Source organism: Rhinopithecus roxellana, chromosome 6, assembly GCF_007565055.1.
Source record: "Rhinopithecus roxellana isolate Shanxi Qingling chromosome 6, ASM756505v1, whole genome shotgun sequence".
Classification (NCBI taxonomy): Eukaryota; Metazoa; Chordata; class Mammalia; order Primates; family Cercopithecidae; genus Rhinopithecus; species Rhinopithecus roxellana.
Genome location: NC_044554.1, coordinates 102,779,154 through 102,803,975, shown reverse-complemented (window position 1 = coordinate 102,803,975; position 24,822 = coordinate 102,779,154). Strand labels below are relative to the sequence as shown.

The 24,822-nt window shown below is 43.3% G+C and overlaps 1 protein-coding gene across 1 annotated transcript; it reads left to right on the top strand.

The window, feature by feature from the left end:
* The first annotated feature begins 55 nt into the window (after nucleotides 1–55).
* LOC115898192 (serine/threonine-protein kinase pim-3-like) lies at nucleotides 56–1,862 on the top strand. The gene is made up of 3 exons (XM_030932014.1): nucleotides 56–206; nucleotides 455–667; nucleotides 741–1,862. The coding sequence occupies exons 1-3, from the start codon at nucleotides 56–58 to the stop codon at nucleotides 926–928; spliced, it is 552 nt and encodes a 183-aa protein (XP_030787874.1). The 3' UTR covers nucleotides 929–1,862.
* Nucleotides 1,863–24,822: the final 22,960 nt, after the last annotated feature.

The following is a 24,822-nucleotide window of genomic DNA, read 5'->3' as shown; positions in this document are numbered from 1 at the left end:
TGCTGGGAGCCTGGAGGCCCCCGTGGTGTGATTGGAGTGGCGGGGCCTCCCCTGCATGGGGGGCGGGAGCTGCGTGCGTGCGGAGCGCGGGGGCGCCGCGGCAGAAATCCCGGCATTGCGGAGCTCGGGGAAGCCGGGGCTCCCCGCCCGCCCCTCCTTTGCCCTCCCCTCTTCCCCCCGCCCCATTCCCGCAGGCCGCCCTGGCTGTAAGGGACCCGCGGTGGCCCCGGGTAGCTTCACAGTGCATCTGTTTGTTGTGAAAGCTGAACCCTTGCTCATGTGACCTGCTCCTCCCCCGCGGCCCCTCCCCCAGCCCCCCCATGGCCTGCTGGGGTTTTTCCAGGGTGATTACGAGCAGGATTTTGAGGCCTGGCTCTGCTTCCTGTGACTCAGGCCAAGGAGTTAACCAGCAGGTGCCTGCTGTCCGTTGAGCGGCTCTGCCCCTGTGGGGCAGCTAAGCGTGCTAAGCCCCGTGTCCCCTTAGGCACCCGAGTGTACAGCCACCTGGAGTGGATCCGCTACCACCGCTACCAGGGGCGCTCGGCCACCGTGTGGTCCCTGGGCGTGCTGCTCTATGACATGGTGTGTCTGCTCTATGACATCCCCTTCGAGCAGGACGAGGAGATCCTCCGCGGCCGCCTGCTCTTCCGGAGGAGGGTCTCCCCAGGTGCGTGGGGGCTCGAGGCGGGGTGGGGGCCTCGCCCTGCCCAGACCCTCCCTGACCTCTCTGCTCGGCACAGAGTGCCAGCAGCTGATCCAGTGGTGCCTGTCTCTGCGGCCCTCAGAGCAGCCATCGCTGGACCAGATTGCGGCCCATCCCTGGATGTTGGGGGTTGACGGGGTCGCCCCGGATAGCTGTGACCTGCGGCTGTGCACCCTCGACCCTGATGACGCGGCCAGCACCACGTCCAGCAGCGAGAGCTTGTGAGGAGCTACACCTGACTGGGAGCTAGGGGACCACCTGCCTTGGCCAAACCTGGGACGCCCCCAGACCCTGACTTTCTCTTGCGTGGGCCGTCTCCTCCTGCGGAAGCAGTGATCTCTGACCCCTGGTGACCTTCGCTTTGAGTGCCTTTTGACCGCTGGTCCCGCGGGACTTGGTTTTCTCAAGCTCTGTCCAAAGACGCTTCGGTCGAGGTCCCGCCTGCCCTGGGTGGATACTTGAACCCCAGACGCCCCTCTGTGCTGCTCTGTCCGGAGGCGGCCTTCCATCTGCCTGCCGACCCGGAGCTCTTTCCGCCGGCGCAGGGTCCCCAGCCCACCTCCTGCCCTCAGTCCTGCGGTGTGCGTCTGGGCGCGTCCTGCACACACAATGCGAGTCCGGGCCTCTGGGCCCGCCCGCCCACGCGAGCCGTACCTGCCGCCAACTCTGTTATTTATGGTGTGACCCCGTGGAGGTGCCCTGGGTCCACCGGGGCTATTTATTGTTTAATTTATTTGTTGAGGTTACTTCCTCTGAGCAGCCTGCCTCTCCCAGGCCCCAGGGGACAGTGGGGAGGCCGGGGAGGGGGTAGCTGTGGTCCAGGGACCCCAGGCCCTGATTCCTGTGTCCTGGCTCCGCCTGTCAGAAGATGAACTTGTACAGTGGCTAATTTAAGGGGAGTGGGTGACCCCGACACTTCCAGGCACTGTGCCCGGGGTGCGGGTTTTAAATTATTGACTTTGTACAGTCTGCCTGTGGGCTCTGAAAGCTGGGGTGGGGCCAGAGCCTGAGCGTTTAATTTATTCAGCACCTGTGTTTCTGTGAATGCGGTGTGTGCGGCCATCGCAGATGGGGGTTCTTTCAGTTCAAAAGTGAGATGTCTGGAGATCATATTTTTTTATACAGGTATTTCAATTAAAAATTTTTTGTACATAGTGGATAATCCTGTATTTATTGGGCTGGGCATCCTGGGGGAAGAGAAGAGGCTCTGAGAAAGGGGCTTCTGACTGTTGGGTGACATGACGGCTTTCCTGTGGGGCTGCTAGTTTTGCCCACAGGGAAAATGGGGGAGGCCCAGCTGGGTGCCAGCCTCCCCAGTGCCAGAGGCTACTGCATGTGGCTTGTGGCCCACCCCACTACCCCATGCTGCACCCAGGGAGAGGAACAGCTGGCTCCTGGGGTGCCTCTGGGAGGTGGAGGCAGGGAGCAACCCCCACCAGTCAGGAGGTCATCTCTGGGTGGTCCTAGGAGGATCTCTGCAGCCCCTGCCCAGGGAGGCCTTGCCGGTGGAAATGACCACACTTGTACCCTGGTTGGTGGAAACAGAGATGTGTAGGGTTGGGGAGGGAGTCCATGCTGCTTCAGAGGGTGGCTGGGGGTTTTGAAGGATGAGGAGGAGTTTGCCAGGCACACAGGGTGGGAGTGTGTTCCAGGCAGTGCCAAGGACCTGTGGAGGACACGCGGGTGGGGTCTGGTGGAGGGTATTGGGGTGTTCAGTCATAGACCCTGGCCTGGCAGGTGTGTGGTGAGACAGTGGGGTATGAACCAGGTCCAGGTGTGGCAATGGGCCTGGCCACAATGTTCCTGGTGGGTAGAGGAGGCCTGGGTGGAGGGTCCCAGTGAGACTGCTCCCCCACCCCCACCCCACCTCAGGGGCCTCCTTCTGCTCAACTGCTAACCCCGTGCTGGGCTGTGGGGTGCCCCATGCTGGCAGTGGACCTGCACCTGGGACATCACCCAGTCTGCCAAGCGCACCCACTCGGCTCTCTGGCTCCTGGAGCCCTGTCTGCCCCTGCCTCCCATCTGCCCCTCAAATAGCAGCCCCTGCTTAAGCGCCCCAGGCAGGCTGCACAGCGGGACAGAAGATGTCCCAGGTCCAAGGCCAGAGGCTGCGGCAGAAGCGGGAAGTTTGGGAAACTGAAACAGGAGAAAAGGAAAGTCACCCTTCCTCTGGAGAGCAGGCAGGGCAGAGAGGGCTGGGGTGGCGGCGGCTCCCGGCTCAGATTGTGACTGTTCAGGGCATTAGTGGGTGTCTGTGGCCTCTGCTATAGAGGCCCAGGAGCGCCTGGAGGGCAGCTGCTCATGTTATCCCAACATGGCACAGGATAAAATCTTACAGAAGAAAAAACTTTGTCATTGAGATCGAATTATAGTTTCCACATAGTAGATTTACGTTCATGTTTTACTTATGTTTATGTTAGGCTTAATTATATTTGTAGAATCTACTGTTTCTGATGATTTAGAGAATGGATGGGAAACTGAAAGAAATTTTAAAGACATTAAGTAAACATTGATTATTCTAATGGGTTTCTAGTGAATCTCCTTCAAGGTGGGGCATAGAGACTGAGAGGAGAGGTTTTCTAGGACAGTCTCAAACAGGAAGACAACTCAAACAAGTGTTTATTCCTCTTGGTGGTCAGTGCTTCAGTAAAGCTTATTTATTTCTTTTTTTCTAGCAGGCAGATAGAAGTTCCTGTCACTTTCTCCTTTTTCATGGAGTAGGATGTGATATTCCTTCTAGTGGAAATACCAGTCAAATGTCCATAGATCATGAAGAGTTACTACATACTCCTAGAGACTCTCTCCAGAAGGGAAAAGGGAACTCCTCCATGGTCAGCTTCTTTTGTAATTTTCCTGTATCATCTTGTGTGCTCTATTTGTTTTCTGAATGAACTTTAGTAAATTTCATCTAGGTAATATAGTGTAATAGTGAAAACCTGATTAGACTCCCGTTCTATCACTGCTCTTTGTAGAACTTTGGGCAAGTTCTTAACATCCTTGTTCCTCAGCTCCTCAACTTTAAAATAGGGGCAATAATAATTCCTGCCCCAGAGTTGTTGTGAGGGTTAAATAAAAGGATGTGTAAATAGCACTTGACACAAGCTATATCTGATAACTATAATTATTATAAACCTCCACCCCATAAGAAACCATGCATACCACAGAAATACAGAATTTGTATCAGCTAACAAAGGTACAGATTTACAGGGATAAGAACAAAGTATTTTGCTTCATGTTAAAGATAAGTGTTTCTCCTATCACAGGTGGGAATTGAACAATGAGAACACATGGACACAGGAAGGGGAACATCGCACACCAGGGCCTGTTGTGGGGAGGGGGAAGGGGGGAGGGATAGCATTAGGAGATATACCTAACGTAAATGACGAGTTAATGGGTGCAGCACACCAACATGGCACATATATACATATGTAACAAACCTGCACATTGTGCACTTGCACCCTAGAACATAAAGTATAATAATAAAAAAGATAAGTGTTTCTGTGATTTGTGTTTGTGGGTATAATTTCTCTTAAATATAAATCATATTTCAAGTGAAAATATCAGATCATTACAGAAGAGTTTATTTTCCAGACCAAAATTTTTTTATCCCTAATTTTTAATACAACCTCACTAAAGAAAAAAAAAATCTAAGCAGTATTGTATTTACTATTGTCTGTTTTACTTGTAGAATTTGCATTTATTTATCAACTATTTTCTCCATTTTATGTTTGGGAAATAGATAATTCAGAATCAAGTCTATCTTCTATGTCAATATTTAGTTTTTTTTATGCCCTTTTTTCAAAGAGTGCTGCAGTGTACTTATTTTATTACTTCCCTATAGCAAGTAGGTAGAATTTCCTGTTACTTCCTCTTTTTTTATTTTATTTTATTTTTACTTTTTTATTTTTTGGAGATGGAGTCTCATTTCATTGCCCAGGCTGGAGTACAGTGGCATGATCTCGGCTCACTGCAAGTTCCGCCTCCCAGGTTAACACCATTCTCATGCCTCAGCCTCCCAAGTAGCTGACACCATAGGCACCTGCCACCATGCCTGGCTAATTTTTTGTATTTTTAGTAGAAATGGGTTTTCACAGTGTTAGCTAGGATGGTCTCAATCTCCTGACCTTGTGATCCACCCACCTCGGCCTCCCAAAGTGCTGGGATTACAGGCATGATCCACACCGCACCCGGGCCAAACAGATGATTTTTTTGTATTTCATCTTTTGTTAGAAATTACATTTGTGGTGGGAGGGAGCTATTTTTTTTGCAGTAAATTATTCTATCCGACATGGAAACAGTAGTATGGATTTAAATATGTTTAATATCTTTCAATAAATTGTCATCTTTAACCATGTTCAAATTATTACACTTTTGGCCAGTGGGGGCCTCTTTAAAATTCATTCCTAACCATTTTTTACTTGACCCTTATTAGTCAGTGTTGCTGTCTGGTATGACAAGATGTTTCAGGGTCATTATGTCTTTTTTATTTTTCCTTTTGCTCCATACACATAAGCAGCCATTTCGTAAAGGAGTCCAGATTCCTTTTACTGGGAAATGGTAGTTCAAGATTACAATTGGGTGAGGGTTACTATGGGATTGTCACTAGTCATTGCTATGGGATTGATCATTAGTCATTAGTATGGGATTGGTCATTGTTTCTAGGCATTTTCAATGGAGATAAGTAAAATTATGTTTTCTTAATACAAAATAAAATATATTGACTTTATGTAGTTACTTCTAATTCAAATTCAAGACTATATGTTCTTTACCATTACTTTCATCTCCCATGCTTTAAGTCTTGGGTTTTTAGAGACACTTGGAGTGAGAGAATTACAATACCACAGAAGTATCTGTTTCCTTGATTCTACAATACATGCAGGATCAAGATTTATCTACGTTTTGTCACTAGAGTATATTCTACTAGCAATATACAGTTAATATAACTTGAAATCACTGAGAATACTTCCTCTCTTTATGATTCTACCATTAAAGAATTAGATACAGATTTCAGTTCATTTATTTTTGATTTCTAGACTTCTTAAAATTTTAATTTTATGTTTATGTAAGTTGCATAGTTCTAAAATGAAATCTACAAAACGATATGTATTTGATACAGAATATGGATTCTCTTCTTGTCACTTCTACTTTATTTCTTTTTATTTCCTAAAGGCAACCACTAATTTTTTTAAACATTTCATTCTTCTACTGTTTTGTTTTGCTTCTTAGTATAAGAAACATATATTTCCATCTCCTCCCTTGTCTTAGATGAATGGAGCATATTGTGTATATTTTCTCCATCTTGTTGATTTTAAGATACATTCTGGAGATTATTCCATTGGTTAATAAATTTAGACTTTTTGTTTTATGTTACATTTAATTTTAGACATGTCTTTTATTTAAGTGTCATTGTGTCCATGTTATTTTCTCTTTTGGCATATATAAATAATATACATATATACATATGTACACATATATACATACATATATACATGTGTACAAGTATATACATATATATGTGTGTGAGTGTGTATATATATACAAATTTTTTTTTTTGAGACAGTCTTGCTCTGTTGCCCTGGCTGGAGTGCAGTGGAGCTTAGCTCACTGCAACCTTTGCCCCCTGGGTTGAAGCAATTCTCATGACTCAGCCTTCCAAGTAGGTGGAACAATAGGTGTGCACCACCACGGTCGGCTAATTTTTGTATTTTAATGGAGACAGAGTTTCACCATGTTGGCCAGGCTGGTCTCAATTGCCTGCCTTGACCTCAGTATATATTACTGTATTTAGAAAGATTTATCATTCAGACCAGCATTCAGACTGTGTAATGGTAAGGAATTTGTTGTAGAAATTAGATTGTATACAATTTTGAGGGGACTAAGTGAGTTGTGTATCTGGAACAGGGAATCGGAGGATCAGAGGAGTCCACTAACTAGATAGTCCAAATCAATGAGAATGGGTAGACAAGTTGGAGCTGTTCGGGAAATCTGAGAAGTCAAGTATATCCAGCCACTGAAGTGAGATTATGAAGGAGGAGCTTGAGGAGGGCACTGTGGGAAGCACAATCACTAAGACAGGGTTTCATCATGTTGGCCAGGCTGGTATCGAACTTTTGACCTCAAGTGATCCACCTGCCTCGGCCTCCCAAAGTTCTGGGATTACAAATGTGAGCCACCACACCTGGCTGTTTCTCTGATTTTTGTGGAATACTTAGGGAGATTCAAAAGCTGCATTTCAGCTCCTGCCATCTTCTAAAAGTCCCATTTTCGGCCCTTCAGGTTTTTTTTTCTCCATAATGTTTATAATCAACTTTATGAAGTTCTATAGTTTCTGTTCTGCCCTCTCCTTGATACTTTAAAAATGCCCTCACATTTTGTTTAGGACTTTTTTTTATTTTTATTTTTTGGAGATGGATTCTCACTCTGTCACCAGGCTAGAGTGCAGTGGCATGATCCCGGCTCACTGCAATCTCTGCCTTCTGGGTTCAGGCTATTCTCCTGCCTCAGCCTCCCAAGTAGCTGGGATTACAGGTGCATGGCAATACACCCAGCTAATTTTTGCATTTTTAGTAGAGACTGGGTTTCACCATGTTGGCCAGGATGGTCTCGATCTCCTGACCTCGTGATCTGCCTGCCTCGGCCTCCCAGAGTGCTGAGATTACAGACATGAGCCACCGTGCCCGGCCTATTTAGTATTTCTTTCTTTCTTTTTTTTTTTTTTGAGACGGAGTCTTGCTTTGTTGCCCAGGCTGGAGTGCAGTGGTGTGATCTCTGCTCACTGCAAGCTCTGCCTCTGGGTTCACGCCATTCTCTTGCCTCAGCCTCCCTAGTAGCTGGGACTACAAGTGCCCACAACCACGCCCAGCTAATTTTTTGTATTTTTAGTACAGACAGGGTTTCACCGTGTTAGCCAGGATGGTCTTGATCTCCTGACCTCGTGATCCGCCCGCCTCGGCCTCCCAAAGTGCTGGGATTACAGGCGTGAGCCACCGCGCCCGGCTTAATATTTCTTTACTATCAAATTAATTGTCTATTTACTGACCTAACAAACTTGGTCATGCCCCTTGGTCTCTTCCCATCTTTAGTGGTACTATGTTAAAAATGAGAAAGTTGCGGGGCGCGGTGGCTCACGCCTGTAATCCCAGCACTTTGGGAGGTCGAGGCGGGCGGATCACAAGGTCAGGAGATCGAGACCACGGTGAAACCCCGTCTCTACTAAAACTACAAAAAATTAGCCGGGCGCAGTGGCGGGCACCTGTAGTCCCAGCTACTAGGGAGGCTGAGGCGGGAGAATGGCGTGAACCCAGGAGGCGGAGCTTGCCGTGAGCCGAGATCGCGCCACTGCACTCCAGCCTGGTGGACAGAGTGAGACTCCGTCTCACAAAAAAAAAAAAAAAAAAAAAAAAAGAGAGAAAGTTGTATTCAGGTTTGTTTTTTTCACAGAGGAATCTTGCTAGGTTTCTTTGTTAGCATTAGCAGGATTTAATATTAACAGTAAGTATGTCCGTGATGCTTTAAATACAGAATACTATTTTTGAGCAGAACAGAGGTGAAATTCTAGACAGTGGAACTTAACTCATTCCCAGAGAAATGTAAATGTGATCTTCTCAAAGAATTTTTTTTTCTCATGGGATTTACCTATTTGTGTTCTGTTATCCCTTCAATCTTGTAGCTGAGGGTGCTTATCTTACTGAGTCAGTCTTACTGTGTGTTTTTCCAGGTTTTATAGTTTGTTCTTGTTTCTAAACAAACAACAATTGTTTGCCATTATTCACTAGAGGTCTAGGGCATAGATTTTCTTGATCTGTTTTTTTTTTTTTTTCTTTTTTTTGAAACGGAGTCTTAATCTCTCACCCAGGCTGGAGTGCAGTGGCGTGATCTTGGCTCACTGCAAGCTCCACCTCCCGGGTTCACCGCATTCTCCTGCCTCAGCCTCCTGAGTAGCTGGGAAGCTGGGACTACAGGCACCCACCAACACGCCTGGCTAATTTTTTTTTTCTGTATTTTTAGTAGAGACGGGGTTTCACCGTGTTAACCAGGGTGGTCTCGATCTCCTGACCTCGTGACCCGCCTGTCTCGGCCTCCCAAAGTGCTGGGATAACAGGCGTGAGCCACCACACCCAGCTGATCTGTTTTTGTTTTAATGTTTGAGTTCAATGTGTAAGGGAAATTGTTGCACACATTTTATTGCAGACATTCTCTGAAAGAATTTTTAGCCACAAGGAAATAGCTCTAATTCTGTGAGGCATAATTTCTTCTTATATAGTACTGGGTAAAGGATTTAATTTTGTAGATAGAGATTTATGAATTCCGGAAAAAAAGCTGCAAAAATGGAAGTTTCCAAAGAGTTTAAGATTTGCTGTAATAAATGCTATCATATATTGAAAATCAGAGATTGGGATGCAAATATAGGTATCTGTGGTTGATAAAATTTTCCTAAGATGTCTTGAGTTTCAGTGGGAAGTAAGTTATTTATAGTTGTTTTCAAGGATAAACTCCTAATGTGTTTTTTTTTTTTTTTCCAGCTTCCAATAAAAACAGGACAGCAGAACACACATACCAAAGTAAGTACTGAGCACAGCAAGGAATGTCGAATCAGTACTTCCAAATACAAATTTTCTTTGGTTATAAGTGGCCACACTGCTATCTTAAATAATATTAACAATATGGTGAGTATTTGGGTTACTGTGTTTTGGAGAATTTGCTTTCTTTTGTTGTCCGGAGCCATGAGGCCCGGAATTAGCTGACCTCTGTTGCTTGATTTCCGCAAAGCGGAGACAAGATGGCACATTTCCGGGTTCTTTATTATAAATTGTTCCCGCGCGCGCCTAAAGCTTTTCCCGTGCGCGCCTAAACTGTTCCCGAGCGCAGACTTTTCCCGCGCGCGCCAACCTTTCCCGCGCGCGCGCAAACATTTTTGCGCCCAGGAAGATATGCAGCCTACGGCGCAGGCACAATCCCGCGCCCGGGAAAATTACAAACTCACGGCGCATGCGCAATTGTAATTTGAGTAAACCCAGCCTCCTGTCACCGCCTTGGCCCAACCTCTTCCTCTGCCAGCCTATATAAGGCATCGCACCACCATTATTAAACGAGACTTGATCAGGCTATTTGTCTTGTCTCCATTTCTCGTGTTTTCTTGTCTCCTCCATTCCCACTCCCCCTTCCAGGGTCCGTTCGACTGTCCTGCAGGTCGGGACATTTTGTTTTTCGTTAAAAAGTTTAGAACAGCATATTTTGAAGTATGGAAAGTGATTTTCTGTGGACTTTGGATGTAACAATCTTATTTTGTTTATGAGCACAGGTAACCTTTTTTACGTTTTTTTCGAATTTTTGATCAGCTGGATTTTAGATTGAGTGAGCACTAGTAACCATAACTTTCATTTTAATTTATTATGTCCCTTTAGAAACATTTCTTATTTGTGACCCTATCTCCTTTCCAGTATTTTGACCACGGTAATCTATTATACCTATTATACGTATTTTTCTTTAGCATTTATGTGAATTTACATACGATTGTCCCAACCCTAAGTAAATAATAAATAAAATACGATCTCATCGCCCTAAAATGTGGATTGATTTTTATGAAGTTATTAATGTGTTTTTTCTTCCTCCTGTAACCTGTGACAGATTCTGTAGTAGAGAGCCTGTTGTTGAAACAGTTTTTCTCAAATGCCAATTTCATCAAATAATTCCACTGTTAAAAGCTATAATTTCTTTCTTCTTCCCATTTTCTAAAATCTGTTGACATTTCCTAGACTTAAGAGCACTCAACTGTTCTCCCTCTGTACCTTTGAACATCTAACATCTTTTGTCTCTCTCAAGTGATCCCTTCCTTTCTCTCAATTCCTATTTAACATCTCCATTCTAAGCTGTTCCAAACTAATATACTCAGTTCATGGCAACTGATCTGGATTTTTCTTAATTAACTCAGAACTCTCTGCCGGTCTTTAGCATGTATGTATGTATGTATGAATGATTGATAGACAGGGTCTCATTCTGTCACCCAGGCTGGAGTGCAGTGACACAATCTCAGCTCACTGCAACCTCTACCTCCTGAGTTCAAGTGATTCTCCTGCCTCAGGCTCCCCAGTAGCTGGGAGGGATTACAGGCATGTGCCGCCTGTATGGTTAATTGTGCCACCTATATGGCTAACTGTATGCGTGGCTAATTTTTTGTATTTTTAGTAGAGATGAGGTTTCACCATGCTGGCCAGGCTGGTCTCGAACTCCTAATCTTAGGTGATCTGCCTGTCTCGGCCTCCCAAAGTGCTGGGATTACAGGCGTGAGCAACCATGCCCAGCCTGCATTTATAATCCCCGTTTGTATTTCTTTGTATTGAGTTGGAAAAAACTTCTGATTGTAGATTGTAAAGATCATTCCCGTTCCCTTTTTTTTTGAGATGGTCGTTAGGTTTGTTAGATAATGTTCTAGTATGACATTGAAAAGATGTGAAGTTACCTTTTTGCCTTATTCCCATATTTTAGGCACTTTTCTCTTGTTTTATTTTTAATTGACATACAATAATTGTACATGTTGATGGGTACATATTGATGTTTCAATACATAAAATGCATAGTGATCCCACTAGGGTAATTAGCAGAGCAATCATGTCAACATTTATCATTTCTTTGTGTTGGGAATATTCAGTGTTCTCTTGTTATTTGAAACTGTATAATGTTAGCTATATAATGTTAATGTAGTCATTTTACAGTAGTACAGGACACTAAGACTTACTCTTCCTATCAAGCTGTATTTCTGTATCCTTTAACAAATCTCTTCCCACCCCTATTCTCCCCACCCTACCCATCTTCTAGTATCCTCTGTTCTACTGTTTACTCTCTTTAGCTTCCCCGTATGAGTGAGAACACGTGGTGGTGAACTTTTTTGTTCACATCATCCATGGTGTGTTTCCTTTTAAGAAAGTTGCTTAGACAATACCCTAAACTTACACAACTAATAAACTGGAGGTGTAGAAAATCATTTACCTTCTTTATGGAAAAATTAATATTTTCCCCCAAAGCAGGACCATTTATAAATATGTCAAGAGATTTATGGAAAGATATTTAATATTTTTTGTAGCTCCTTGGTTGCAGTGCGTGGGGCACAGGTTAGTATTTGCACATATGAATATGTGGCTGTGTTCCCAGTTAGATCAAAATATTTTACTATTTGGGACTCTCTTTTCAAAACAAAACAGTATTGTAATATTGGCTTTCATTTAGTGTTTATTAAATAAGTTTTCAAATCCATACTCTCGTTAATAAATTCATTTGTTGTATTCGTTTTGAGGATAGTGAGTACTTAAAATTCACTGTGGTGCTATAACATTTTGTTGCTATAAGAATTAAGACTTTGAGGCCGGGTGCAGTGGCTCAAGCCTGTAATCCCAGCACTTTGGGAGACAGAGGCAGGCAGACCACCTGAGGTCAGGAGTTCAAGACCAGACTGGCCAACCTGGCAAAACCCCATCTCTACTGAAAAAATACAAAAAGTAGCCATGTGTGGTGGCATGTGACTATAATCCCAGCTATTTGGGAGGCTGAGGCAGGAGACTTACTTGAACCTGGGAGGGGGAGGTTACAGTGAGCGAAATCACACCACTGCACTCCAGCCTGGTGACAGAGCAAGACTCTGCCTCAAAAAAAAAAAAAAAAAAAAAAGAATTAAGACTGATTATTTTGTGGCATAAAAGTATACTTAAATCCGCAATTCAAGATGCTGGTACAGATCTACATGTGTGTCTAAATCCTACATATTTTTAAAGCATGAACCAAAACACTATCTTTTACTGTTACAAGGTTAATGGCAGACACTAGTAAATGTCATTTCTGTTTGCCGGAGAATTTAGTTTTTATGAGGTTTAGGATAAAATCAGAAATAATAGATTTAAGTATAGTATAATCTGGGAGATAAAATAGAAGACTGTTTTTGATCTTTAATCTTTCACTTTCAGATGTGTGTTGGTTGGTAGCAGAGAGTGAAACTAACTTACATTCTGAATATCTTTCCTGTTACAGAATATTTGGAGAAGCTGCTGAAAAAAATTGTATGTCTCTCAGTTGATTATATTGGCTGCACTGGAATAATGTCTTGCTGGGGTAAGTAAATTGATCTTCAGTAGGCAGGCTTTGTGAATTCAATCTTGAGAATGATCTTATGTACCAAAGTACAGATGTGGACCAAAAGGACAGTCATATGGACTTTTTGTCTGAGACATATAAATATGAATTTTGTTAATACAGCTGACCTGGGAACAGACAGTTTTTCATGAGAAAGTTATTCTCTCATCTTTTGTAAATTAAATAGATACTAAGTTTACTTATAAAATGTTACGTGTCAGCCACATATCTGTCACTCAGGTTTTTAAGAATATATTTTGGCTGGGAGCGGTGGCTCACGCCTGTAATCCCAGCACTTTTGGAGGCCGAGGCGGGTGGATCATGAGGTCAGGAGATCGAGACCATCCTGGCCAACACGGTGAAACCCCGTCTCTACTAAAAAAAATACAAAAAAATTAGCCCAGTGTGGTGGCAGGTGCCTGTAGTCCCAGCTACTAGGGAGGCTAAGGCAGGAGAGTGGCGTGAACCTGGGAGGTGGAGCTTGCAGTGACCTGAGATCACACCACTGTACTCCAGCCTGGGCAACAGAGTGAGACTCTCTCAAAATAATAATAATAATAATTATATTTTTTTTATGAAGCGATCACTATTTGATTTAGCAGATCTCTCAGAGAGTTGTGGGAGAATATGATTCAGAAGACCGAGAGTAATCTTGTATTCCCTCCTGTATGAATATGATTTTACTATTCTGCTTTTCAAATTTATATAAATGAGAACTTAAACCTGTTCTATTAAGGATAGATATTACTTTGAGAACACTTGTTTTATGTAGACACACACATATGCAATAGGTATGTGGAGAAGGAGAGTACCAATTATTTCTCAGGTTTCCTGTAAGTTGTTACCACAGTGTATTTCAACCATGACTTAATCTGAACTTTTTCAAGAATATTTCTATTGTGTAAAGAAAAGTATTTCTATACATAAGTAGCCTTAATTCTTCCTGGAACATGGTAAGAGTTTTGTATTGAAATTAACCCATTTCTTATATTCTCTCTTCCTCTGGCTCAGAATTCAGAATTTTGTTTTTATTCAGAATTGCTTCCCTCTTTCACATATGTTTCAGTTCTCTGTAGTAAAGCTAGTTGGAAGAGACCTTAGTATGTGAGGACTGATAGTGTGGTTGAGACATGTTGGCGGAAGCACTGGGATAGGGAATTGAATAAAACATAATTATATTGACACAACTGTGTATCCCGAGGGAAGGCTGTAAGCTAGAAAATCTTAAGCATAATATATATATGGAAACACATTTAATATTTTTTGTAGCTCCTTGGTTGCAGTGCTTGGGGCACAGGTTAGTATTTGCACATATGAATATGTGGCTGTGTTCCCAGTTAGATCAAAATATTTTACTATTTGGGACTCTCTTTTCAAAACAAAACAGTATTGTAATATTGGCTTTCATTTAGTGTTTATTAAATAAGTTTTCAAATCCATACTCTCGTTAATAAATTCATTTGTTGTATTCGTTTTGAGGATAGTGAGTACTTAAAATTCACTGTGGTGCTATAGCATTTTGTTGCTATAAGAATTAAGACTTTGAGGCCGGGTGCAGTGGCTCAAGCCTGTAATCCCAGCACTTTGGGAGACAGAGGCAGGCAGATCACCTGAGGTCAGGAGTTCAAGACCAGCCTGGCCAACCAAATATATTAAAAAATATATATATGTGTGTGTGTGTGTGTGTGTGTGTGTGTGTGTGTGTGTGTGTATATATATATATATATATATATGTCTAAGAGTCTCACTCTGTGGCCCAGGTTGTAGTGCAGTGGCACCATCTCGGCTCACTGCAACCTCCATCTCCCCAGTTTAAGCTATTCTAATGCCTCAGCCTCCCGAGTAGCTGGGATTACAGGCATGCACCACCATGCCCAGCTAATTTTCTTGTATTTTCAGTAGCCATGGGGTTTCACTAGTTTTGAATCCTATCCTCAAGTGATCAGCCCACCTCGGCCTGCCAAATTGCTGGGATTACAGATGTGAACCACCATGCCTGCCCTAAGCATAATATTTTAAATTTTCTTATTGACCCTTGACCATATTCCAAAAGTGTGGAGACAGTGTTTATAAGTTTTCTACTTGAAATTGAAGGGGAGCTAGCTGTTTTAGCATGGTATTTTCTGTTAACTTGTTATGTGCTATTGTTCATGTGTAGAATGGAGTGAAAGAGCGAAAGTGCTGTTACATAGGATGATGCATTTGGGAAGGTGGGCAAATTTTAAACGATTGTCTTAGCCTCCAGAGAAGCTGGGATTACAGGTGTGTGTCACCACACCCGGCTAATTTTTTATATTTTTAGTAGAGACGGGGTTTCTCCATGTTGGTCAGGCTGGTCTCAAACTCCTGACCTCAGGTGATCCACCCGCCTCGACCTCCCAAAGTACTGGGATTACAGGCATGAGCCACGGTGCCCGATCGACAGCAGTTTTACATCAAATATGCACTTACAGGTTCTCTGCTTCCGTCCTGTTATGAATGTCCCCTTTGGTCTGGCCCTGAACTGCATCTCTACATCCTCACTGGAACTTGACTCCACGCCTTCCTGTCCGCTGTCCCTTTTCTGTGTCTTGCTCTCTCTCTGCATCCTCACTCGGACTTGACCCGATGCCTTCCTCTCCACTGTCCCTTTTCCATCTCTCGCTCTCTGTCTGCGTCCTCACTCAAACTTGACTCCACGCCTTCCTCTCCGCTGTCCCTTTTCTGTGTCTTGCTCTCTCTCTGCATCCTCACTCGGACTTGACTCCATGCCTTCCTATCCGCTGTCCCTTTTCTATGTCTTGCTCTCTCTCTGAGTCCTCACTCGGACTTGACTCCATGCCTTCCTCTCTGCTGTCCCTTTCCCATCTCTTGCTCTCTGTCTACATCCTCACTCGGACTTGACTCCACGCCTTCCTCTCCGCTGTTCCTTTTCTGTGTCTCCCTCTCTTTACGTCCTCACTCGGACTTGACTCCACGCCTTCCTCTCCTCTTGCCTTTTTCTGTGTCTTGCTCTCTCTCTACGTCCTCACTCGGACTTGACCCCACACCATCCTCTCTGCTGTCCCTTTTCCATCTCTCGCTCTCTCTCTGTTGCACACATAAGCCAGGGCTTAGATATGATGCTTGTGCTCAGGAACCAGTGGGGTAGCATGGGGAGGGAGAAAAGCCAGACAGCACATCTCTCCCTCTCACCCTCCCATCCAGAATTCCATGCTTAGCTGCCTGTCTCCTGCCGGTCTTGAGAAAGACCTCTGGAAGGCTGTGCTCCTTCTTTGGTGGTCAGAGAACAAGGCTTTCCCTCCCACAGCTGAAGAATCTGAGCAGAGGGGAATGGGTGGTGCAGAAGAGTTTTCTACCCTCGTGGCAGGGAGAGTGTGGTTTCCTGATGTCTTCCAGGGAGCAGGTGTTCATCCAGGCAGTCCTGAGGGGATCTTTAGCAGTGGAAACAAAGGGGCAGGTGGGAGAAGGAAAGGCGTGGACTTTGGAGTCAGATCAGCTCTGAACTCGGACTCCACCCTTTCTTAGGTGTTCACTGTTGATCACGTAATATCTCTGAGCCTCAGTATCTCCCTCTCTAGAATCTCAGCTCACCAGGTTGCTATGAGAATTGGATGAGATGGCTTCTGAAGTACCCTATAAACAAAATGCATTCATATTAGTCATTCTAACCGTGACAAAGTGGAGAAAAGTTTATGTGCCAGCATTTCCCTTAGAAGGAGAAAGCTGATTTGTTGGGGAAATCCTTTGATCTGTGCTTTGGAACAGAAGCTGAAAGTTCAGGAGGACGTGGACATGGCTGGAATGCCCAGCATGGCAGGGGAGGGCTTGTGCTTGATTCTGCAGAGGTTTCAGGGAGAGGAAAAATGAGGCAGAAAGGCTGTGAGGTGCCTGAAGCGACCACACCCCATGACCACCTCCCTATATTCAGTTTCTCTGAATTCACAAGGTGTTTGCATGTGAGTTTTTCGTAGTAACCAGGGGTTGGAGTGACATTTGGATTGAAGTGGGGCAGCACAGAAGTAGATGCACAAATGAGCTACCTGGAGGTGGGAGAGTCATAAGTGGGTAAGCAGCAGAATTCACAGACATTGTGAGGAGGTCTTTGGACTCTCATGGGGCAAGAAATTGGGGCTCAGATCAGGTTTAACTGGGTATTTGTGTACTAGGAAGTTACAATGGACATCTTGTAACCTCCTAGGCCATCATTGCCATTGTCATCATCATCATCTTCTTCCTCATCCCTATTTAGTAGGGAGAGAGAAACAGGTTCAAGTGCAGTGCTTTGCTCAGTCAAGGTCACATGGCACCAATGATGACAAGACTGGTTTTAGATTCCCCATTGCCTGTCTCCAGCCTATGGCTGTTCCCTGTGAGCCAGACCACCTGTCCATCATGAAGGACGAGCGGTCTCAGGTAACAGGTGAGGAAACAAATCTCTTAGGGGTTGCACAATCTGCCCAAGGCCAGACTTGGGCTTGATGCAGGGTGCTGAGGACAGGCAGGGGATACTTGTGGGAGCAGGCCACTGGCTGGGCCTGCAGGGCTGAGGGGAGCTGTTTTCCTTTTGGATAAACTGCTTCACTTATGGGGGATGATCACCCCTCTTAATCCTGTCTGCTAATTGTACTAAAGCTTCCCCCCTTTGCCAGGGGATTGAGGGCTGAGGTGACAGGACTGGGCACACGACCTGGGAGTGCTGCCTGCACCCTCTGCTTTGATGCCCTGGCTGCACCTGCTTCATTCTTGTGGATCCCAGTTTCATTTGGTCACACTGCAAAGCATAATCTCACATAAAAAGGCAAAATTTAACTTTAATCGAATAACTACTGAACATGAAATATTTGAAGAATCATTACCAACTCTGATTATTGATGACTAAGAAGGAAGGTCTAGGAAGAGAGTGATCGGTTACATAATTGAATGCTCATGGAGGGTTTAAAAAGCTAATCCTGTGTGTGTACATCTTTTTTTTTTTTTTTCATTTCAGAAAGCTTAACAGCTGTATCAGATGTCCTCTTGGAAGCTGTAGAATCCCCGTTGGCTATGCAGACAAAGAGGCTGGCCCCAGGACAATTGTAGGACAGCAGGGCTGGGATCTTTCCATACCTTCTAGATCAGTATTTCTCTATCTCAGTTTTCTCTATCTCTATCTCTATCTATGTCAAATGGCACCAGCTCAATTCCTTATCTAAAGCAAGAGACATGAGGAAAGGTGAGGAAGAAGAGGTAACTAGGAGATTCCCCCAAATAGCTCTCTTTAGAAGGAGATGAATGACAGAGGGGAAAGGGATAGGGTGGCAGGGTCTTGCTGACATACCATTTTAGAGCTTGGGGAGACCTGTTGTAGCACCAATGCATCGATGGGAGTGGCTCAGTGACTGCCAGATACCCACCTGCCACCATTGGCAATCCTTGTCATTAAGACAGAAATTAGCTCAGTTCAACCTTGGTTCTGTGTGGGAAGCTGCTTACATGGTTTCCCTACTCTGGGTCCCAGGAAATCAATCTTTCATCAAGTACTGGTCATCCTGTCTAAAGATACCTAGAAAAGTCATTCGATTCATGACATTAAGAAGATGCCAGGAGGGTTTGTGGAGAATGACAGGCTACTCTCTGTGGCTGAGCGTTTGCGTAGGCAGTGGTGAGCTGGGGTAGCTCACACCCCCTCATGACAGCCAACTGGAAGCATCTCTTCCCAACTGTGGCATCAGTGACATCACTGTGGTTGCTTGAAATTGGCCATGGTGGAAATTTAAAAATTTTATGTATATTTTTTCCCAGCCTTCATTGAGGTACAATTAACAATACGTGTGTGTGTGTATATATATACACACACACGTAGATAATATATACATATATAATTGACATCGATATATAATTGACATCTATATATCTAATTGACATATATACAAATAAAAATTGTATATATTTAAGGTGTATAATGTAATGATTTGATATATGTATACCTTGTAAAATGATTACCACAGTCCGGGTAGTTAACCCATCCATCACCATATATTGTAACCATTTTTCTTTGTAATAGAAATACAATACTTAAGATCTACTCTCTTAGTGAATTCAAGTATACAATACAGTATTATTGACTATAGGATAGTCACCCTGCTGTCAGGAAGGTGACTCCAGAACTTACTCATCTTATAATTGCAAGTTTGTACACTTTGACAACAACATCTTCCCAGTTTCCCCAAGCCTCAGCCCTTGGTAACCACTGTTCTATTGTCTGTTTCCATGAGTTTGGCTTTTTAAACTTTCCATATGTAAGTGAGATCATTCCCTATGTGTCTTTTTGTGTCTGGCTTATTTCACTTAGCATAACGACCTCAAGGTTCATTCATGTTTTTTCCCAATGGTAGGATATCCTTCTTTTTAAAGACTGAACAATATTCCATTGTGTATAGATATCACATTTTCTTTATCCATTCATCCATCAAAGGACACTTAGGTTGCTTTCATACTTTGGCTATTGTAAAACATCTGCAATGAACCATGGGAATGCAGATATCTCTTTGAGACAGTGATTTGATTTCCTTTGGATATATACCATGAAGTGAAATTGCTGGATCGTAGGGTAGTTTTTAACTTTTTTGAGGACCTCCATACTATTTTGCATAATACTGTATCAATTTACATTCACATGGTAGAGGTATTTGCACCATGAAATTGGCAAACAAATCATTGCTTTCCTTTGCTGCAGAGTCAAATTAAAGCATTTATCAGCAAAAGAACAATGAGATACCACTGCAAATCCATGAGATTGGCTAAAATGCCCATGGGCAACACCAAATGTTAGCAAGGATGTGGAAGTAACAGAACCTCACTTATTGCTGGTGGAAATGCAAAATGGTACAGCCACTTTGGAAGGCAGTTTGTGAGGTTTCTTACAACTACTAAACATACTCTTACCACATGCTCCAGCAATTGCCGCTCTTGGTATTTACTCAAAAGATTTGAAAAACATGTCCACACAAAAGCCTGCATGTGAATGTTTATTGAAGCTTTATTCGTAATTGCCAAAAAATGGAAGCAACTAAAATGTCCTTCAATAGATGAATGGATAAACAAATGGTGGTACAAGCCATAAAGTGGAATATTCAGTTACAGAGGAAGAAATGAGCTATCAAGCTTGCAAAAAGACATGGAGGACCTTGCTAAGTGAAAGAAGCCAGTCTGAAAAGACTACATACTGTATGATACCAAAAACAAGACATTCTGAAAAAAATTAAGCTCTGGGAAAATATAAACATCAGTGGTTTCCAGGGCCTGGTGGGTAATAGTGAATTGGATGGATAGGTAAAGCACAGGAATTTTTAGGGTAGTGAAATGTTCTGTAAGATACTATGGTGGTGGATACATGATGTTCTGCATTTTCAAAACCCAAGAGCTGTACAACAGAAAGAGTGAACCCTAAGTCCACTGTGGATTTTAGTCAATAGTAATGTATCAATATTGGCTCATCAGTATCACATTAAGCAAGATGTTAACAATACAGAAAACTGCAGGGATGGGAGGAAGGGAGTGTATGGGAACTCTCTGTAGTTCGCTCAATTTTTTCCATAACTTAAATTGCTCTAAAAAATAAAGTTTATAAATTTTAAAAATGTATCAGCAGTCCTCTGTGTACATGTCACTCCTTATTGACCCAGTGGTGCCTCTTGGGCAGAAGCAGAAAGCAACTTTATCTTTTCATATCAATGACATTGTCAGGGGTCTTTCTCGTCTCATTGATACCCTTGGTAGATCCCTAACTTTCCTCGTCCCTCTCAGGTATTAAAGAAATCTTGCCTGGGAGGTGTTAAAGTCAATCGAGTCATTAATTATTTAAGCCTCAAGTCTCTGACCTGATTCAGTGCTTTCCCCCTCCCTCAGCCTCAGCCTGCCTCCGGTGGGTAAGCCAGCAATAAGGAAGGAGGGAAATGGGAGGATTTCCTTCTATGTCACTTCCTGCCCTTCCCCTCTTCCTTCTCTACTCGAGATTCTGCTTTTGGCTCCTCTGGAATTGGAGGAGGGGAAGGCGAAAGCGGGGAATGGTAAGGGTATAGGTGCATCCTGGCTTCGGTGGCTTGTGGAGGGCAATTGTCCCATTTCTAGCTCTCTGGAAGGCAGAGCTTTCCGGGGGTTTCCTGGATCCAGGTTGGCCTCTCTAGTTTGACAACTTTTAGCCACCCCTGCCCGGGATCCCTGTGGTCTGAGCACAACACACGATGCTCTGAAGTTGCAACTCCCTTGTTCAGGGTGCACTTAGGGAAAGTCCCAGCCTCTCCTTCCCTCTGGTAGCTGCAGCCAGTGAGCTGGCCAGCCCTCTTGCCTGGAGGCATTCATGGTTTGTAGCTAAGGTAAAGACACTTCTTCATCCATGAACAATACAGTGCTATGCCGTGACAGTTTGCTCACTGAAGAAATCCACTCTCTGGTCTGTGCGCATCAACCTTCAAGACTCCTTCTGGATCCTCCAGCAGTTGATGGGCTTAGGGCCACCGGGTTGGTATTGGGTCATGCTGGCCAAGTTCTGCAGGGATATGCTGTCACTCCTCATTAGAGACTGGGGCTGTTGACACCTTTCCCTATAGCTCTGGGCCACACCTGACAAGAGAAGATCAGAAAAAGGCAGCCCCAACATTCGGAAGCTGGCCTGGCACCCACAGGCTGGGTTGTGCCATTCTCATAAGGGTGCGAACAGTCAGGCAGAACACCAGCCTCAGGTACTCTGAGAGCATGAAAAATGAGATCAAGCAAAGCCACTTCATATTGTGTCTCAACACAGACAAAAACAAGGTCGCTGTGCCGGCACAGCTGACCTTAGCAGATAAATGACTGCCATTTCTTTACCAATTAGGGCTGTGTCCTGGCTCCAGTGTCTCCTCCCTAACAGATAGGACTTAGTGAGATGCCCACATGGAATTGCCCCTACTTTTTGATAGCACCCAACCTAGAGGGAAGCCCCACTTCCTTAAACTCTCCCCAACATCACAAATAAAAGCCTAAATCTTGAAATAAGTGCTTTAACACCTTAGTGAGACTCATAGTTCCTCATGGTACCACAGTAAGTAAGAAGCCCAACTTTGTGTTCCTGATGGGCTTTGGCTAGAGAATATTGACAGAAACAAAAGCAAAAGTTACATTCTAACTGCTTGGTACATGTAGTTTTGGCCTGTCTGCACCATTTGTATTCTGCCAAGATAATAACTGTTTTCTTTTTTCCCACCCTTCCTTCCTCCCCTCCCTCCTTTCCTTCTCATTTCCCCCTCATCACAGAGTATTATCTGGGGAGGTGTGGTGGCTCACACCTGTAATCCAGCACTTTGGGAGGCCAAGGGAGAGGCTTGCTTGAGGCAGGATTTCAGACCAGCCTGGGCAACGTAGTGAGACACCTATCTCTTAAAGAATAAGCAATAACGTGAATAAATAATAAATAAATTTAGATGGGCATGGGTGGCGGGCACCTGTGGTCCTAGTTACTCAGAGGCTAACGCAGAAGGATCACTTGAGCCTGGGAGGTTGAGGCTGCAGTGATCTCTGACCACACCACTGTCCTCCAGCCTACATGACAGAGGGAGACCCTGTCTCAAAACAAAAAACAAACGAAAAAATCTAAATATCCATAATTTCTTATTTGAAACCATAGAAGATAGATGCTTTAGACTCAAGAAGATTTTTGGTGTTAGAATGGCACATAGACTGAATATTATATACCTCCAGGATTCTGGGGCGGAGCCAATCAACCACAAGACATGGGACAAATAAAGACGATAGAAAGGCTCATAATTATACACTATATAAAGGCTCATGCCAGTTCAGACCAAATGTTTGTTGCTAAATGAGTTTTTTAACACTAACTTCATGGAAAATGTCCATTTTTGAAAGCTTTTTTTTTGGATTTCTGAATTATAGATAAGGAATAGGCCTGTACGAATACATACACGGACATTTAATTGAATGAAAGTTGGAAAATACAGAAGACCACCAAGAAAAATATTTGTAATTCTACCATTCAGAAGTAACCACAAACATTTTGGTATATGTATCATTTTGTTTGCATCTTTTACAAATATCAAAGATCTTTTATATATTTATATATGTAAAAAACACAAACACATGTATGTATTTTTGCTTATTCCCCCTCCAGAGAAACAGGATTAAACTTACATTTCTCACTTAAATATATAAAATGAACATTTATCTATGTCATTATTCTACTACAGCCTAATATCTGTTTTGAGTTTTATTGATTATTATTCCTTAATTTATGAAACATTTAGGTTGATTACAATTTTTCATGTTATAAATAACAATGTAATGAACACAGTTATCCATATAACTTTTGGTGTGCCCTGATTTTTTTCCTTGGATAAATTACTAGATATAGAATTACTGGGTCAAAGAGTATAAAAGATTAAAAAAAATTTTCTTTTATGAAAAAGTTTACAAAAGAAACTTAAAAAATGTTTCATCAAAAAGTTTACAAAAAATTGGTAAATAATCTTCATGCACGAAAATGAGTGCTTATTACTGATTTCACTCATTATCATTGTTTTAGAGAATTACCTTATATTTAGAATAAAAATCTGTATTCAGAATACGGTCACATCTATTAAGCATACCTTATAAATGGGTGTCCAGGGGAGAGAATACAGTCATGGGTTCTTAGTTTCTGTTTCTGGTTAGGCCAGTAAAGCCTCTTTTCCACTTATCGCTAGAGACAGAAACTATAAAAACCATGGCTTCAGGCTGCTAAAAGCCTAAAATCTCTACTAAAATACAAAAATTATCCAGGTATGGTGGCAGGTGCCTGTGATCCCAGCTACTCAGGAGGCTGAGGCAGAAGAATTGCTTGAACCCAGGAGGTGGAGGTTGCAGTGAGCAGAAATCACACCACAGCACTCCAGCCTGGCCAACAGAGTGAGACTACATCTCAAAAAACAAAACAAAACAAAACAAAACAAAAAATTTAGATTGATTTTTAGCCATGTGCAGATAAGAAGAATGTATATTCTCCTGTTGTTGGGTGAAGTGTTCTGTATATGTCTGTTAGGTGCATTTGATCAAGAGTCGAGTTCAGGTCTTGAATATTTTCTTTTCTTTTTTTTTTTTTTTTTTTTTTGAGACAAGGTCTCACTTTGTCACCTAGGCTGGAGTGCAGTGCACAGCACCCTCGATCTCTGAAGTTCGAGTGATCCTTCCACCTCAGCTTCCCAAGTAGCTGAGACTACAGGCGTGAGCCACCACACCCAGCTAATTTTTGTATTTTTTGGAAAGACATGGTTTCTCCATGTTGCCCAGGCTGGTCCTAAACTCCTGAGCTGAAGTGATCTGCCTACCTCAGCCTCCTCCATGCTAGGGTTACAGGTGTGTGCCACCATGCCTGACCTGGTGTTGAATATTTTTGTCAGCTTTCTGCCTTGATGATCTGCCTAGTACTGACAGTGGGGTATTGAAGTCTCCCACTATTATTATGTGGTTATCTAAGTCTCTTTGCAGGTCTCTAAGAATTTGTTTTATGAATCATGGTGTTCGGCGATGGGTGCATATATTTAGGATAGTTAAGTGTTCTTTTTGAATTGAACTCTTTATCATTATGTAATGCTCTTCTTTGTCATTTTGGATCATTGCTGATTTAAAGTCTGTTTTATCTGAAGTTAGAACAGCAACTCCTGCTCCTTTTTATTTTCTGTTTGCTTTGTAGATATTTCTCTGTCCCTTTACTTTGAGTCCATGGTGTCACTGAGTGTGAGATGGGCCTCGTAAAGACAGTATACAGCTGTGTCATGCTTCTTTATCCAGCTTGCCATTCTGTGGCTTTTAAGTGGGGCACTTAGCCTGTTTATGTTCAAGGTTAATATTAATGTGCTGATCTGATCCTGTCAGATGTTTTAGCTTCTTCCTCAGCTTCTAAGTGTTGGGTGCCCACAGACTCCATCTGCAGACCTCTCCTTTATCCACACTAACTCCCATGGGATCTCATTCCCTATTGTCATGTTAGCATCATGCACATCTAATAAC

What these genes read in the sequence shown, in the direction of transcription:
- LOC115898192 (XM_030932014.1), top strand. Translation starts at nt 56, where the DNA reads ATGGGGGGCGGGAGCTGCGTGCGTGCGGAGCGCGGGGGCGCCGCGGCA. An exon ending in TCCCGCAGGCCGCCCTGGCT is followed by an intron (nt 207 to 454) that starts GTAAGGGACCCG and finishes CCTGTGGGGCAG; the next exon opens with CTAAGCGTGCTAAGCCCCGT. An exon ending in CCGGAGGAGGGTCTCCCCAG is followed by an intron (nt 668 to 740) that starts GTGCGTGGGGGC and finishes TGCTCGGCACAG; the next exon opens with AGTGCCAGCAGCTGATCCAG.